The sequence below is a fragment of the Agelaius phoeniceus genome, chromosome 6 (genome assembly GCF_051311805.1).
Source record: "Agelaius phoeniceus isolate bAgePho1 chromosome 6, bAgePho1.hap1, whole genome shotgun sequence".
NCBI lineage: Eukaryota > Metazoa > Chordata > Aves > Passeriformes > Icteridae > Agelaius > Agelaius phoeniceus.
In genome coordinates, this window is record NC_135270.1 from 62570439 (window position 1) to 62586693 (window position 16255).

A 16255-nucleotide genomic window follows, 5' to 3' on the forward strand; every position below is an offset into this window, starting at 1 on the left:
TTTCCAGAGATCCAGGGGCAGCCACACAGCCCTCTGTGCCAGGGCCTCCCCACCCTCCCAGCCAGGAATTCAGGCTCTTTTCTACACCTTGGCTCCCTCCTTTTTTCTGTTTAACCACCAAGGGAGTTTTCACCCACTGAAAGGCAGCTGGAGCACCGGGATCCTGTACAGATCCAGGAGCTGTTGGTGCCACCCCTGGGGGTTGCTCTCACCTGAAAACTCCTAAGGAAAACAAAGTGTTCTAAGTGCTACCAATTTCCAAGCATCACCAATTTCCATCTCACAGGACACCCATTAAACCCTGCTGAAGCATTTTTCCTAACTAAAGCTGTCTTGGAAGATGCAACTAAAAAAACCAGGAACAGAGGAGTGAAGTGCAGCCTCTGGAAGGGAAAACTTGAGGCAAAGCAGGGCCCAGAGCCTGTTAAACCACTGTGAGACTCAGCAGTGAGTCACATCTTGACTTTTTTCCCCCTCCTTTCTTAAGGAGGCCAGAGATACCTGTTCTTAAGCAAGAGCAGAGCCACTTCCTGGAGAACCCCCAGCACACCCCATTTCCCGCCTGTACAAACCACCCTGCACAGAGCTGCTGGGCTCTGACTCACCCTGCACCTTCCAGAGCTCACCCAGGGTGCAAATGGCGCCCTGGTGCTCTTGGGGTGCTCCCCCTTTTGAAAGGGAGATGGATTGTGGGGCTCGGCTGGGCCTGAAGCCCTGAGAGCCTTTGCTCAGCTGCAATTCCGAAACACGAGAATGTGCAGGACCTCAAAGAGGAACTGAGCAGTCAGCAGGGCTGGAACTCACTCACCAACAGCCCCTGGGAGCTGATGCTTCCCCACGAGACCGGGGGAAAGTTTTTATTTGAACTTCCAGAAAGCACCAAAGCTGAGGGGATTTCAGGTTGCCCGCAGCGAGCTGCCAGGTTGGACAGATATTAGAAGCAAATCCAAGATAAAAGCACAGCCGAGTGTTAGAGGGAACTCTGAGTCACAGAGCTCCCACCGAGGCTGCTCCCACATCCACAGCAAGGTCTCTGCTCCTGGCAGTCCCTTTTGTCCCATTCCCAAAGGCCAGTGAGAAGGGACCTCACCTCAGCTCCCCGGGCTCTCCCAGCCCTCGCGCCAGCTGCTCCGACAACATTTTTAAAGCGAGACACATTCCTTTGGGAGGACTTGCATTAACAGGGATAATTTCCAATTAGGAATGGTGGGCAGAGTTTTTGCAAGGCCCGTCCATGAGGACAGGGCCCTGCTGGGGCTGAGTCACGGTGCGCTCCGGGCTCACCGCGCTCCGATGGGGCGCGATAAGCGCCGGCATTTTGAAATGTGACTCACGGCAGCAGCCAGAGAGACACCGGTTCCCCTGCTTGTCTCCCAGCTCCGAGCAGTTTAATTAACTCAGAGTAACTTCATTTACACAGCCACACCCTGGTCTGACAGCCAGGCAGAGCCTGAACACCCTGGAAGGGGAAGGCTCCTGCACCCACCTGGCTGGATAATCACGGAATCACGGAATGGTTTGAGTGGGAAGGGACCTCAAAGCTCAGCTCGTCCCACAGGCAGGGATGCTGCTCACTAGAGCAGGTAACGATGCTCCTGAGCATTCCCAAAGCTTTGCAGCAAGGAGACAGTTCCAGGGCTGACACCTGGCCTGGCACCTGCAGCTGTGGGAGCAGCCTCGGAGCAGAGCCCTGGCTGTGACCCCCTGCCTGTCCCAGGGGATGGCAGCTGTCACAGGATCCATATCCCGCTGCTCCCCAGCCCCCCCGCAGCCCCAGCACCTGCCCCAGTCCTTTTATCGGCTCACTCGAGTCCTACTCAGGCACCAGTGAGTCCCAACGTCACATCTGTCACTCCACAAGCACCCCTAGTCACTCATCAGCCCCTTTGTCCATCCCTGTGCTCCACACCGGCCTCGTGCTGCCCTTTCCAGGGAATTTCCTGCCTGGAACACGGCAGGGACAGCCCCTCCCTGCCCTCACCTTCCCCACTTAAGTGGGGCCGGCACCGAGGCTGGAGAGCCCTGACAATAAAGTTTGCTCAAGTGGGAATATTAAAGCAGCATCTTCCTTTTCCACTTTCTCATCTAATTCTCAAAGGAATTACAGCCAGGCTTCCAATCTGGGAGATCCAGAACAGAGCCCTCTTTATGCCAGCACAGCGCCCGAGTCCAGCACCAGATTGCCCCTTTCTGCTTCTCTCATAATTCAATACAAGTAACATACCAGGAGAGCTCCGCTGTATAATTGCTTTATTTTCTGCTTATTAGTTCTTTACCAACACTACAGCCATATTGAGAACACAAAATTCCTGGGAACTTCAGTCAGGGAGATCACAGGCCACAAACTCAGTCACTTGGTCGGACACGATTGAACGCCATTCAAAACTTACTCCATAAATTCACACGAACACAAATCGATGCACTTGGAATTCCAGACTGGTTTGTTTGGTACAGAATTCCCACTTTATCCTACTGACAGCCACTCCCTCGTGCTGAGGTCCTGCTACAGCCTAGAAAGGACGTGTTGGAAGTGAAACCTGTGGGGTTTTGTTCGGTGGCCACGGCCGTTTATTTCTGACGGCTCTGCCACACCTTCCAGTAACTTTTTCTCCCCCACCTCTTCCTCCCCACTCCCCCCCACCCAAAAAAAAATTTTTTTAAAAACCCAGAAGCAAAAGCGATTTCCTTTCACCTACAAAACAGAATTACAAAGTTACTTCTAAGGGGATACAAAATTGCAAAATCAACTTAATGCAAAGGCTGCCCCAGCGCTTGGAAACACAGGAAACCAACTCAGACAAAAAATGAAGGTATTGAAGTTTTCATGTTGACTGAGAATAGGTTTAAGAAAGTTCAAGAACCATTAATAGAGCTTCAAGTTTTCCAGTTTAGGCATTTACTTTGTGCTTGGCTATTTTATTGATGCTCCAGAAGAAAACAGTAACCATATTGTTGTAATTTTAAGTTTTTATACCACCACACTGTTCATTAAGTTACAGCAACAGGAAAAGAAAAACGAAAGCTAGAAAATAGAGCAATGATATCCCAATGGCAAAAAGCCTTGGATTAAAATAAACTAATCTCACTTCCTCTTCTTTAGGGCTGAGATGGAAGAGTTATTTCTACATTAAGCTTCTGCAGACTCTCTACAATTCACAAAGTCCATCAATGCTCTATCTTCTAGCACCAAGAACCCATCCAGTCCCATTTGCAACCCACATCCAGAAAAGTCTTTTTTTGGAACCATACTCTAAAAGGACTTTGAAGTGCTCCAAAGCATTGGATTTCAGAAGTGAATTCAGGATTTTTATCTTCCCATACATCTTTGGTAAGAGCTCCATGTACAAGGTACTCAGCATGCAGAGTCACCACTGCAGCAATGTAGTGTAATGCCCCCAATTCCATGTAAAACTTATATTCTTGAAAAGAGAACACAATTAAGGAAAAAAATGGAAAATAAAAGCCATTTTCTTCTGGTTTTGTAGCATACATTCCTAGAATTCCCCAACGGAGTTTTAACTCCTTGAGGAAATCTGAAGTTAATCCTTAAGGCTGAATAAGAACCAGCTGCTTTAACAGTTTGTGCACCCAGCGTTAATTAATACTTGATTGAGTTTTTATGCAAATACTCGCTCTGGGTGGGGTTTTTGATTGGCCAGTCCCAGCTACAGGCTGTGACATGGCTAACGAGCTGCTTTGCCCTTTAAGAACTAATTATGGAAGTTTACATTCAGCGTCGATTCTCTCTCTCTCTCTCTGCCCTCCCCGCTCTCACGAGCAGTTCCTCAATGGGCCTCAGACATCCACGTTAGTTCCCTTTGCTACAGGACCGCAGCAGCCCCGGGACACGGGCAGAAGCCTCCAGCTGGGCTTGGAAAAACCAAAGCAAGCAGTGATTTCCTCAAAATGGCCATTCCTGATGGCAGAAACCCCGGGCTCGAGCAGAGCTCGGCTCGGAATCGCCCCTTCGCAAGGCTCCAGCATGGAAAAAGAACAATAATAATAATAACAACAACAATTTCCTTCTGGCTGTTGGAAAGAAACAGGAATCCTTTCAAGGTTTAGGTGTCTCCAGCTGCCTTGAGATGGAAGCGAGAGGCAAGTCAGAGCTGGACTTTTGCCAAAACATCTGATTTAAAGTCAAACTCATTGCAACATTTTATTGCTGCATCTGCTGGAAAGAGCCTCGGCCCGAGGACCGACACCAAGGAGTAAAAAACTGCAACTAAACCTCATTTAAGACAAAAAACCTGCCCAGTGCCTGCCCTGGAACTACAGCATCGCTCATGCCTGGTTTGCTATGTGGTGTGGGGAGCTGGTTTTGCATCCCTCCTCATGCATGATGTATGGGTCAGAACTTCCCAGCTGACATTCCAAAGCAGATCTTACATTTCCCAGCGCCCGACACGCACTTTGAACACCTTACAGTGGAATTCCCACTCTCTGCCACTGCAGGCAAGAATTCCCCTCGTTAGCCTGAGCCGTGGAGCCAGACTGAGTCACTGTTTAGTTACAGATTAACAGAACTTTTTTTTGTTTTTAAAAAAAAAGTCCTTAATATAAAAAGACAGACTGCAGTTTGATTTTAAGCAACAATTTTCAGTTTACTAGATGAAGTCGACCTAGCAACATATCCTGCAAGAATGCAAAAAAGTAGCAATCTACAGCAAAGTGAGAGAAGAGAGAGAAAAAAAATATATATAATCAAAAAAGTAGACCCAGAAAGCATACACTGAAAATGGACCCCCTCCCCCAACATCCCCCAAAATAATCAAACCAGCAAAGGGCTAACGAGAGGAAAAGAAAAAAAAAAACCAAAAAAAAGTTACTTAGCAAGTCTATAATGTGTCCTTCCCCTGTTTGCTGGAAGTCTGCCATAGCATCTAGTGCCTGTGTTCGTGTCACATTCGGAGGTTAGAGCATCCTAACGCCAAGCAGGAGGAGTTAGAACAGGAATCCAGCCAAGGGTGCAGGAGGAAAGGGTGGCAACTGGAGAAAGGTGATCATAATCCTATGGATGCGGTTTTGTTTTTACTTTTCAGTAGAGAATCATTCTTCTGGAAAGCCACGTGGGTTATTTTAATTTTTTTTGTTTCTTTTTTTTTGTTTGTTTAATTTTTTTTGTTTTGTTTCTTTAATTCTTTGTAGACTAAATAGTTCCTCTCCCATTAGGATTTATAATTGGACGTTAACCACGTCAGCCCTTCGTAGAGTCCATCCCCCGTCGTGGCACAGGAGGGCTGCACATACCAATTCCTATCCCTGATCCGGGTCAGGCCCAGTTTCTCCTGGATCTCGTGGGGTTTCATGGCGTCGGGCAGGTCCTGCTTGTTGGCGAAGATGAGGATGATGGCGTCCCGCATCTCCCGGTCGTTGATGATGCGGTGCAGCTCCTGCCGCGCCTCGTCGATGCGGTCGCGGTCGGCGCAGTCCACCACGAAGATGAGCCCCTGCGTGCCCGTGTAGTAGTGCCGCCACAGGGGCCGGATCTTGTCCTGGCCGCCCACGTCCCACACGTTGAACTTGACGTTCTTGTAGGTGACGGTCTCCACGTTGAAGCCCACGGTGGGGATGGTGGTCACCGACTGGCCCAGCTTCAGCTTGTACAGGATCGTGGTCTTGCCGGCCGCGTCCAGCCCCAGCATCAGGATCCGCATCTCCTTGTTCCCGAAGATCTTGGACAGCACCTTGCCCATCTCGGCGGCATCCAAGGGAGGGCGAGAGGGCGAGCGCCGGCCCGGCGGGGAAGGGCGGGCGGGGCTCAGCGCGGGCCGCGCATGGGGCGGCGGGGAGGCGGCTCCGCTGCTCCGCCGGGCCCGCGGCGGCGGCTCCGCCCGCTCCTGCCTGGGCTCCCGCCGCGGCGCCTCAGCTCATGGGTGCCGGCGCGGCGGCGGCGGGAGGGTCCCGAGGGCCGGGGAGCGCCGGGGAGCACCGGGAGTGGCCGCGATGGCCCGGGAGCGTCCCGGCCGTACCTGAGGGCCCCGCGCGCCGCTCCCTCCGCCCGCGCCGCCGGAAAGGGGCCGCGCGCGCCCGCGCCCGCTTCCGCCCCGCCGCCACCCCGCGCATGCGCCCGCGCGGACCCCGCCACGCCCCGCCGCGGCCCCGCCCCCCTTCCGCCCGCGCCTTCCCGCCCGCCCCGCGCGCCTGCGCCTGCGCCGCCGCCCCGCCCCCGGGGCTCCGCGGGGGGGCGGGGCCTTGCAGCTGATTGGACGGGGCGGAGTCGCGCGTGCGCGGCGCGCGGAGAGGGCGGGGCCGCAGTGGGGAGAGGCGCCACGCGATCGCGCGTCAGCGCGGGGCGCGTCTTAAAGGGGCAGGACCAGAGGGGACCGCGCCCGGGACCGAGCCGTGCCCGGGAGATAAACCCTGCCCGGGACGGGCGCTGTGCGCAGCGGGGATGGGGAGCCCCCGGCACAGGTGCCCGGAGAGGCTGTGGCTGCCCCCGGGTCCCCGGTAGTGTCCGAGGCCGGGCTGGAAGCGGCCGGGGCAGTGGGAGGTGTCCCTGCCATGGGCCGGGCCGAGAGGGCCCTTCCAGCCCCTCCGCCCGTGATTCAGCGCTGCCTCATCGGGGCTGTGCCTCCTCCTTGTCTCGGGTCACTCCCAGCGATTCCGGCGGGTGAAACTCCACGGATCAGCGCCCGGGACACCCCGCGGCGGCCGGGGCCCGTCCCTGCCCTGTGCCCGGAGCTGTGCCCGGGCACGCCCGGCCCGGCGCCTCCTGCACGCACACGCCGGGCCGGTCCCGCCGCCCGGGCCTGCCCACACCCCGCCCCGGGGCCGTGCCGGGGACCGGGACACGGGAACGGTGCCAGCCGCTCCTCCGGGCCGGGGCTCGGGTGCCCACCCGGGTCCTGTGAGTGCCCGCCTGTGTTGGTGGCTGCTCCTGAGTTCGGGGAGTGAATGGGGGAAGCGGCGCCTGGAACACAAATCCCACAAAACCGTGGAATCCCAGACTGGTGCCGGTTGGAAGGGACCTTACAGCCCATCCCCTTCCACCCCTGCCGTGGGCAGGGACACCCAGGGACACCTCCCACTTGGTCACTTTGGGGTCTCCTGCTGGAGAGCACGGTGTGCATTCCCTTGAGGTTGTGTAGGATTGACTTCACTCTATCTTCCCATTCCCTTCAAAACCACCACACTGTGGGTTGATTTCTATGGCTGATGTCCTGGTACGTGGAAAGCAATCCCTCTTGCAGCTGCCAAGGGAATGCTTTGGTGTCTTTAGGAGATCGGGAGGTCTCCTAAACTGCAGAATTATTAAGGGATCAATTAATAAGGGATCTTCCCTCTGGTGAGCAGGGACAGGAAGGGCTGGAGCTGTGTAGGGAGGTTTAGCTTGGAGATAGGGAAAGAAAGGTTCTTCCCCTGCAGGGCCAGGGGTTGTTCCATGGTCCCTGGGGTCCCTTCCAGCTCAGGATTTTCCATGATTCTGTGATGTCAGGAGGATTCTTTGAGGAAGGCTTTGCTCTTTCCTGCAGCGAGCCAAAGGGAGGATGCCAAGGCAAACACAGCATCCATGGCCTCTCCTGGTGAGAGGCTGTGCCAGGGCATGGCCTGCTGACCCCAGGGCTCAGGAGTGTCCCTGCCTGCCCGGGCACTGCCAGAGTTCACCTCTGCTGATTAAACCAGCAGATAATGCTGCTAATTACCACACTGGGTTGGGATTTCCAGCAAGCCCTGGTCCTGCTGGATGCAGCTGGCTCAGTCTCCTCTCTCACTAGCATGGGATATTTATCTAAACAGAGAGCTGAATATTTGCAGGGCTAAAATTACCATCAGGCTGTGGGTGTTGCTGGGTTTTCACTCAGCTCTGCTCAGTGTGACCATTTCTGTGCTGCTGAGTTCATTCAGTCAGGCAGCACGAGCCCACAAGGGTTACAACAGCAGAGAAAGGTGATGCCAGGAGCTTTGAGGTCCTTCCTTTGCCCATGAGCCGGAATCTGAGTTCTTCCCTCAGCCTCAGAGCAGCTTTTTGTGCTGTCAGGAAATGACTTTTGGTGCTTTTGTTCTGACAGTGCAGAGCGTTGAGGGGAGGGTGTGACTGTGCTGAGGTTGTTCTGCTTTCCTTTGTAAGGGCTGAGAGGCTCCTCTGGGGCTTTCTCCAGGACCAGCAGGTGAGGAGCGTGGATCTCAGGGATTAGGTGAGAATAAAGCACAGGTGCTGGAACACAGGGTGGGGGCTGGGGGCTGTGTCACCCCCTCAGGGTACCACAAAACCCCCTGGAATGAGCACCTGCAGGGTGGGGAAGTTCCCTTTCCATCATCCGCTCCCCACTTTGCACCCAGCCCTGCTGTTCCTCGGGCCTCTCCTCTTGAATCTTGGCTTTGTTTGTTTTGTTGGAGACTGCATTGTCCATCATCCCTGGGCACTGGGTGCAAACAGGGCTTGGCCTGCTTTGGCTTTGCCCATTTCACCTGGCAGAAAGCTTTTCTGAACTCCTTCTGTCCTTTCCCTCCTGGAAAAGTGATGGGACCTGTGCAGCCCCTGCCAGAGTTTCTCTGAGCTGCTCCTGCCCTGGAGTCCTGTGGAGATCGGCCCCTCCCAGTGCCCCTGCTCCAATCCTTGTTGTCCCTCTGCCTGCTAACAATGCCTCAGGTTTGAGCTTTTCTATTTTTCACATTCTGTGCTGCTTTAGTGTGTGGGTCTGGGCTTCATATCAGGGGATGGTGAGCTCTGTGCACAGAGCAGGGAGACAAAACAATTCCTGCTCCAGCTGGGCACCAAGGACAAATGATCCAAACCTCAGCCCAAGAGCACAAACCCCGTGGGCTGGAGAGAGAAAAACAAGCAGGGTGGGACTGCAGGGGCTAAAGCTGGAATGGGACAATGAACTGCAAGGTGCAAATGGAGCAGAACTGATCCCAGGGAGAGACCCCGTGCCCAGCCGTGCATTTTGGGGCCATTTTGGTTCATCTTGGGTGCAGGCCTGGCTGGGCTCTTGTGCTGCCCAAGGTGGATGCATGGAGGAGATGCTTTGAATCAATCCCTGCTTTATTCTGGAACTCTGCCCAGCCTCTGCTCTAGGGCAGCCTCCTCTCCTTTCCCTGGATCCCTGGCAGGGCCCGTGGCTGAGTTGAGCTGCTCTGGGCTGTGGTTGCAGCTTCTGCCTCTGGGTGACACTGAGAGCACCCAAACCTGATCTTCCCATGATCGTCCACGGCTCCAAACCTGCCAGAGGGGAATGATGAGCTGCCCTTCTTCCCACAGAAACCCCACAGTGATGGGGGGATGTGGTTCCGTGCCCTGGGCAGCTCGGGTTGGAAGGGACCACAGAGGGGTCACCTGGTGCCACCTCCCTGCTCCAGGATTGTGCCCAGCTGGGTCTGGAATGTCTCCAGGAGTGCAGACTCCTCTCTGGGCAATCTGTTCCAGTGCCTGGTCACTGCACAGTAACAAGTTCTTCCTCAGAAGAGAAATGGGATTCACTCAAATGCTTTTCCACCTGTGCTGGGATTCATTCCCAAGGATCCTCCCTGCCCTTCAGGAAAACTTCCCAACCTCACCAGGGGAAGATTTGCCATGGCCTGGCTGTGCTTTTAAAGCAAATATTCCTGCTCTTGAGGAGGACAGATAGCGAGGAACCATTTGAGCACTCAGCACTTTGGGTAGTTAAGATCTCAAATTAGTCACTGATGAACTCAGTGCAGTCAGTCCTGGCAGCTCCCGGTTCCCAGTCCCACGGGGAATGGGGAGAAGCTGGGGACAGAGCACCACCTACTTTTGGAACAGTTCAGTGGAGTCCTGGTGGTTTCCGTGAGTGCACGGGAAGGAGGGTAAACAGGAAGCAAATGGAAATAACTTCAGAAAAGCAAAAAAAGGCTTTGCTGTCTGAGGGATCCCACTGCTGAGTCCCTGCTGAGCCTCTGGGAGAGCACAGCCTTTCCAATGAGAATTTGTTTGGGAAAAACAGGCCTTTATTTTTAACAGAGAGATTTAGCTGCTGTGAGGTGCAAATTTGTCACCACAGATGAAGTGTGATGGTCTGAGCAAAGCAGGTTCTTCCCCTCAGGATGGATATAAATCTGTATTTACAGATGGGCCTGTGACACCCTCAGGGAAAGGAGTGCACCTCTGGGCACTGTCCACTCCATAGAGCTCAGCCTTACCCTGCTGGCTGATTTTCAAGATAAAATACACCAAAAAAGCACTCAAAATACCCAAATATGTTCTAAATTACCTGAAAAACGTGAGCTCTTAGGAGGGCTTCAGTTTCACACACCTGCTGGAGAATTCAAACCCTTCTCAGGTCCTTGGCAACCCCCAGTGAGTTACTGGGTAGCCTGCAGGAGTTAAATATTTTAAAAGTCAGTTAAATATTTTAAAAGTGAGTTAAATGTTTCAAAAGTAAGTTGAATGTTTTAAAAGTGAGTTAAATGTTTTAAAAGTGAGCTGAACGTCTTAAAAGTGAGGTGAGTGTTTTAAAAGTGAGTTAAATGTTTTGAAAATGAGGTGAGTGTTTTAAAAACGAGGTGAGTGTTTTAAAAGCCAGCACTGGCTGATGCTGTGTCAGTGGATGGGTTGTCCCTGTACCTGCTGAGGATTTACAGCCCAGAGGGTAAAAAGCAATCATGGTTATAAAGTGATTAGGGCTTACAGCCTGGGGAGAAGGGCAGCAAATACCTGTGGGACCTTGTGGTGGCTCAGCTGGGCCTGGCTGCTCCTTATCTTTCCTTATCTTTCCTTATCCAGAAGCAACTCCTGGGCAGTGCAGGTACCAAGGTTTGCATTTATTGTTTTCCACGGATTTGCAGGCTGTGGTTCCATGTTCTGCCCTCCACCAGAGGTCCAGGTGCTGTCACAGCAATGTGAAACACCAGATTAACCAAACCTTGAGGAAACTGATGCTCATCAATTAGATAATTTTTATCTCTTTGGCTATAAATCAAATTCCAGCCACTGTGGACCATCGGGTCAAACCTGTTTTGAGGGGTGCAGCCCATCTTTCCCTGCTTCCCTCCTGACAGAGATGGGAAAAGCCTTTGTTCCCTGATCCTTCAAAGACCTTTGTGGCTTTCCAAGGAAGGAAAAGGGAATATAATAACAGCTCTGGCTTTAGTATCTGTGTTAGATAAATTCTCCTGTTGTGAAAACAAATTACATCCTCGATACAACAATGGCATTCCAGGGGCAGATTTGTCATGGAGATATCTGACACAATGGGCCAAGTGTCCTGTGCTGGGGTGACTCAGGGAGAGAAGCCTTTCCCAGAGCACTTGGCCCTGGTCCTGCCTCCCTGTGGGCAGGGAGGGGTGGGGATGGTTCCCATGGATGTCTCAGCCCTGTTTCCTGTGATTTGGGCTGCAGCAGCAGCTGGGATTGGCAGGAAGCTGAACCTGAGACCTCCAAAGGTGTGTGTGTGTGTGTGTGTGTGTGTGTGTGTGTGTGTGTGTGTGTGTGTGTGCTACAGGCAGTGGCATCAGAGACACCCCTGGATCTTCCCATCCTTGGGTTAAGAAGCGGAGATGGGAAGGGGTGTTGGAGAATACAGGAATTTGTTGGGAAAGACAGGCCCTTATTGTTAAGAGAGCAACTTTAGCCACTGTGAGGTGGAAATTTGTCACCACAGATGAAATTTAATAGAGCAAAAAATATCCTGACTGCAGCAGGTCTCTGTGAGCCCCAGTGTGCTGAAATGATGCCTTGAGGATCCTGAAGCACCAATAAAATCCCACAGGTATCATCAGGAAAAAGCCCTGTCCTGGTCTCCAGTGCCCTGGGGAAGTGAGGAAGAGATTCTCCAAAGTGGCCTCTCAAGGAGGAAAACCTGTCTGACATCCTGGAGGGGAGAAGGCTCCAGGGAGAGCTCAGAGCCCCTGGCAGGGCCTGAAGGGGCTCCAGGAGAGCTGGAGAGGGACTGGGGACAAGGCATGGAGGGACAGGAGCCAGGGAATGGCTCCCAGTGCCAGAGGGCAGGGATGGGTGGGAGATTGGGAATTGGGAATTCTTTATTCAGAGGGTGGTGAGGTATTGCAATCAGGTTTTCAATATATAAATCTACTCCCTGTAACCATCCTCAGGGAAAGAAATGCACCTCTGGGCACTCTCTACTCCATATAGCTCCGTCTTACACTGCTGATTGATTTTCAAGGTAAAATACCTCAAAAAAACCCCCAAAAAACAAAAAACAAAAAAACCCACAAAAACCCCACACTCAAAAAAAGCACTGTTGGATGCCCCTGGATCCCTGGAAGTGCCCAAGGCCAGGCTGGACACTGGGGCTTGGAGCAGCCTGGGGCAGTGGGAGGTGTCCCTGCCCATGGAATGGGATGGGATTTAAGCTCCCCTTCCATACAAATCATTCAGGGATTCTACGATTCCAGAATATTTAGGGTTTCTAATATATCTTAAGTACATCCAAATGTCTCTACAGGTGCTATTGGCAAAGCTGGCTCCTCCTTTCCCAGGGTGTTCTCAGGAGCAGAGAGAAGAAACGAAGAGGGAGGTGGATACTGCCTGACCAAACCTTCACCTGCCAAAATCCTGGATCACCACCATGGCAACACCAGCCTGGAAAATCCTGAAGCCTTAACAAGAGGAATAATTTGAGGCCCATGGTGGGATTTTGGGGTGTCCTGTGCAGGGCCAGAGGCTGGACTCCATGGTCCTTCTGGATCCCTTCAGCTCCGGGTGTTGTGTGGTTCTATTCCGTGCCTCTCTGGTGGCCTGGCCCTTGGAAGGAGGAGTTCTGGAGCTCAGCGCGATCCCCAGGCTGGTGATTTGTGGGGCTGGAGCCTGGCTTAGCCCTGGCTGTGCACAGAGCTCCCGCGGGGAGCTCAGCGGGATCCTGGGGCAGCTGCTCCCGCTGGGCTGGGCGGGTCCACGGCTCCGGGACGAGCTCCAGAGGGCAGAGCAGGCCCTGGGCTCCGGGATGAGCTCCGGAGGGCAGGGCTGGGCTGCGGGATGAGCTCCGGAGGGCAGAGCAGGCCCTCGGCTCCGGGATGAGCTCCAGAGGGCAGGGCTGGGCTCCGGGATGAGCTCCGGAGGGCAGAGCAGGACTCCGGGATGAGCTCAGGGCAGCCCCTGGGCTCCGGGATGAGCTCCCTGGCTGTGCCAGCCCGAGGGGGCTCATTTGCCATCTCAGCTGTTGCTTTGGTGCTGCCCAGCTCTGTCAGACCCTCTGTCTGCATCCTCCCTGTGCCTGGGCCTTCCTCAGGCTGCCAAGCCCCTTCCCATCACATTTTTTTTTCAGGAAATCATGCCCCTGCTCTCCCAAATCCCTCCTGCTGTGGTTTTTTCACATGAGGAAAAACCCCTGTGTCAGTGGCAGGAGAAGGGGTTACTGGATGTGTTCAGTGTTGTTTCTGTGGGGATGGTTTGCCTTTCTCCCCTGTTTGTGGATGCCAAGCCCCCCCTCTCCTCATGCCTTGATCCCTAAATCATTATCCTAATGCCTTTAGCCAAAACTCCAGCTGTCACCAACAGCTCTTCCTTAAGGAGATAAAAAGAGCCCAGAACAAGGTCTGGGATCTCTCCTGTGCAGTCCTGACACCCTTAATGCTTCAGGCTTGTGCAGCACTGGGGAAAATCTTATTTTCCTTCTCGGAGATGGGATTGTCCTGTGGACTTTAGCCCTGGACTTTGCTCCAGTAGCTCGGGAGGGGCTGGAGGAAGTGCTCGGACACCTCGGAGTGGCTCTGGCAGGGCAGGAGGTGTGGCCCTGCCTGGGCAGGACACCCTTGCCTTGACCTCTGTGCTGGAGAAGCACAATTCCATGAGCCATCCATGGAGGAGAGGGAGCAGCCACTTATTCCCATGGGATACCTGGGCAGGACACTTTGCAGTTATTCCCATGGGATACCTGGGCAGGACACTTTGACAGAGGCAAAACACAGAGTTAAGATAAAAAATCCTCAGTGAATGAGGCAGCTGCCTGTTATGGCAGGGAATGGATAAAAGCAGGGAGCTCCTGAATTTTATTCCTTGCCTTCTTAGGTTTTTGTTATTTTTGTATCCCTTGCTGAGCATCATTCAGCTCATTACACCTGCAGGGAGCAGCTGCCCTTCAGAGTATTTGTAAATCCTTCTGAGCTCTCTCTGGGCACATCCCAGAGCAGGACCATGAACTTAAATTTTCAGCCTACACCAGCACAACCTGCCCTGTCTAAGCCCAAGCATTGTGCTGGGTGCTCACTTGAAGAGCTAAATTTTGCTCCCTGTGCCTGCTGCTCTTCCCACGGTGCTGCTGCAGCCCTGAGGAGCTCCCGAGGCCGGAGGAGCCGCTCCAGGGCTGACGGGGAGCGGAGGCAGCGCCGGGAGCAGCCGGGCACGGTGGCTTGTGCCTGTAATCCAAGCTCCGGGGAGGCTGAGGCTGGCGGATCGCTGAGCCCGGGGGTTCTGGGCTGCCGTGCGCTGTGCCGAGCGGGCGTCCAAGCTAAGGCCGGCATCGATATGGTGGCCCTGGGGGAGCCGGGGGCCACCAGGTCGCCTAAGGAGGGGTGAACCGGCCCAGGTCGGAGACGGAGCAGGTCAAAGCTCCCGTGGCGGTCAGTAGCGGGACCGCGCCTGTGAACAGAGCCTGCAGCGCAGCCCGGGTGATAGGACGGGACCCAGCCTCTTTTGGCACCTCATCCCCTCGGACCCAGCCTCTTTTGGCACCTCATCCCCTGGCCCCAGCACATTTTGGCATCTCCCCTCGGAGCCAGCCCCCTTTGTCAGCTCTCCGTGCCGCGGAGCAGCCACATCGGCACTCCCAGGGATGCTCCTCGTGAAGATGCCGCGCCAGCCTCGCCCACCCAGGCGCGCTCAGGTTTTGGTGGGATGTGTTGGGATCCCAGCAGATGTGATGTAAAACTGGGAAATGCCGGGTTCCTGTGCCGGCCAGCAGGAATTCCCGTCGTGTTTCTGGCTGCGAGTCAGTCCCATCCCGCCCTCAAGGGCTGGGGAAGCTCGCAGGAGCCTCTCGTCACTCTGTTCCGCCCGGCATTCTCTGTCACAGCCCATCGGTGCCCTCGGCTCTGAACTCTCAGGACAACGCTGGCAAATCGGAGAGCTTTGCTCCAGGAGGAGTTTTCCAAAGCAGGACATCCCCGGTCTGCTCTGTCCGCAGCTGTCCCGGGGACAGAGCTCGGGGCTCGGAATGAGAACAGCACCAGCGTGTGCCTGCTCTGGCTGCCAATGGGGGTTTGGGCTTCCTCAGCAGCTCAAACCTCCCCAAAACCCATTCCAAGCGGTTTGGAGCATAAAGCAGAGGGAGCTCAAGGACGTTCCCTCGGTTCCTCACTGCCACTGTGTGGCCAGGCAGAGCTCGCACAGCTCGGGTGGCAGGAATCTGCAGAATGGATGGATCTGGTGGTTTCTGGGATCCGAGTGCTGAGGTTGGGATTTTGGGCTGCGGTTGTTGTGCTGGTGGAAGTTCAGTGTGGATATGGTGCTCCTGAGGGAGCCCCTGATCCCAAATCCCACCGTGAATCTCTGGGAACAACGCCCAAATTGTGTAGGAAGTGAAGTTTGTGCCAAGGATGGGGAAGGGGAGCTCTGTCCTTGGCCTGGCTGCTTCCTCAGCAGGGAAAACTGAACTGTGTGCTGGGGCGAGACAGGGATGGAGGGAAAGGGGAAATAGGAAGGGAGGGAGGAGGGAAAGCAGAAGGGGAAGGGGAAAGAGAATGGGAAAGGATGAGAGGAATGTGAAAAACACATGTATTTTATGACTGGCTTTTCGCAAATATTAAAATGAATATTATATGTGTTGTGTTAGAAAGTAATGCTGTATTAGTTTTCTTAAGTACTGTATTAAATAGAGTTTTAAGTTATAAAAAAATTGTTAAAATAGAAACTACGCTATGTAGGATACTTTTTTTAAAAAGAAAGGACTCGCAGTGAGACAGCAGCCACAGGACACCTAAATCTTTCAGAGAAGAAGAATTTATTGCCCTCTTATCAGAAGAAATGAACTTCTTCCCACCTTGAAGGCGCTATTAGGATTCGGAGGAAGAAGTTGACGGTGACCAGACAGAATCCTGTATTTGAATGGAATTTCTGCATCATGGATGAAGTGTATGAATATACAACAGGCTGTTGTTTTTAAGGGTTAATCCTCTGTTAACGTGGGGCCTTTTTCAGGCTCGTGCTGCCCAGAAAAAGGTACCTGGACGTCCGTAACTCTTTGTCTTTATTGTCTCATATTGTCCTAATTCAGTTTGTCCAAATTATTATTACTCTAATTGTATGACTATTTTTATAACCATTTTATTACTCTTAAACTTTTAAAATTTTGGAAACAAGTGATTGGCGTTTTTAACAGGAAGAAGGGGAAGGGGT

At 53.5% G+C, this 16255-nt stretch overlaps 1 protein-coding gene across 1 annotated transcript; it reads right to left on the reverse strand.

Moving 5' to 3' along the window:
- Nucleotides 1-2233: 2233 nt before the first annotated feature.
- ARF6 (ARF GTPase 6) lies at nucleotides 2234-6080 on the reverse strand. The gene has a single exon (XM_054634401.2). It carries the CDS (start codon nucleotides 5694-5696, stop codon nucleotides 5169-5171), a length of 528 nt encoding a protein of 175 aa, XP_054490376.1. The 5' UTR covers nucleotides 5697-6080; the 3' UTR covers nucleotides 2234-5168.
- Nucleotides 6081-16255: the final 10175 nt, after the last annotated feature.

Coding starts and splice junctions, on each gene's coding strand:
- ARF6 (XM_054634401.2), bottom strand. CDS start 5,696: ATGGGCAAGGTGCTGTCCAAGATCTTCGGGAACAAGGAGATGCGGATC.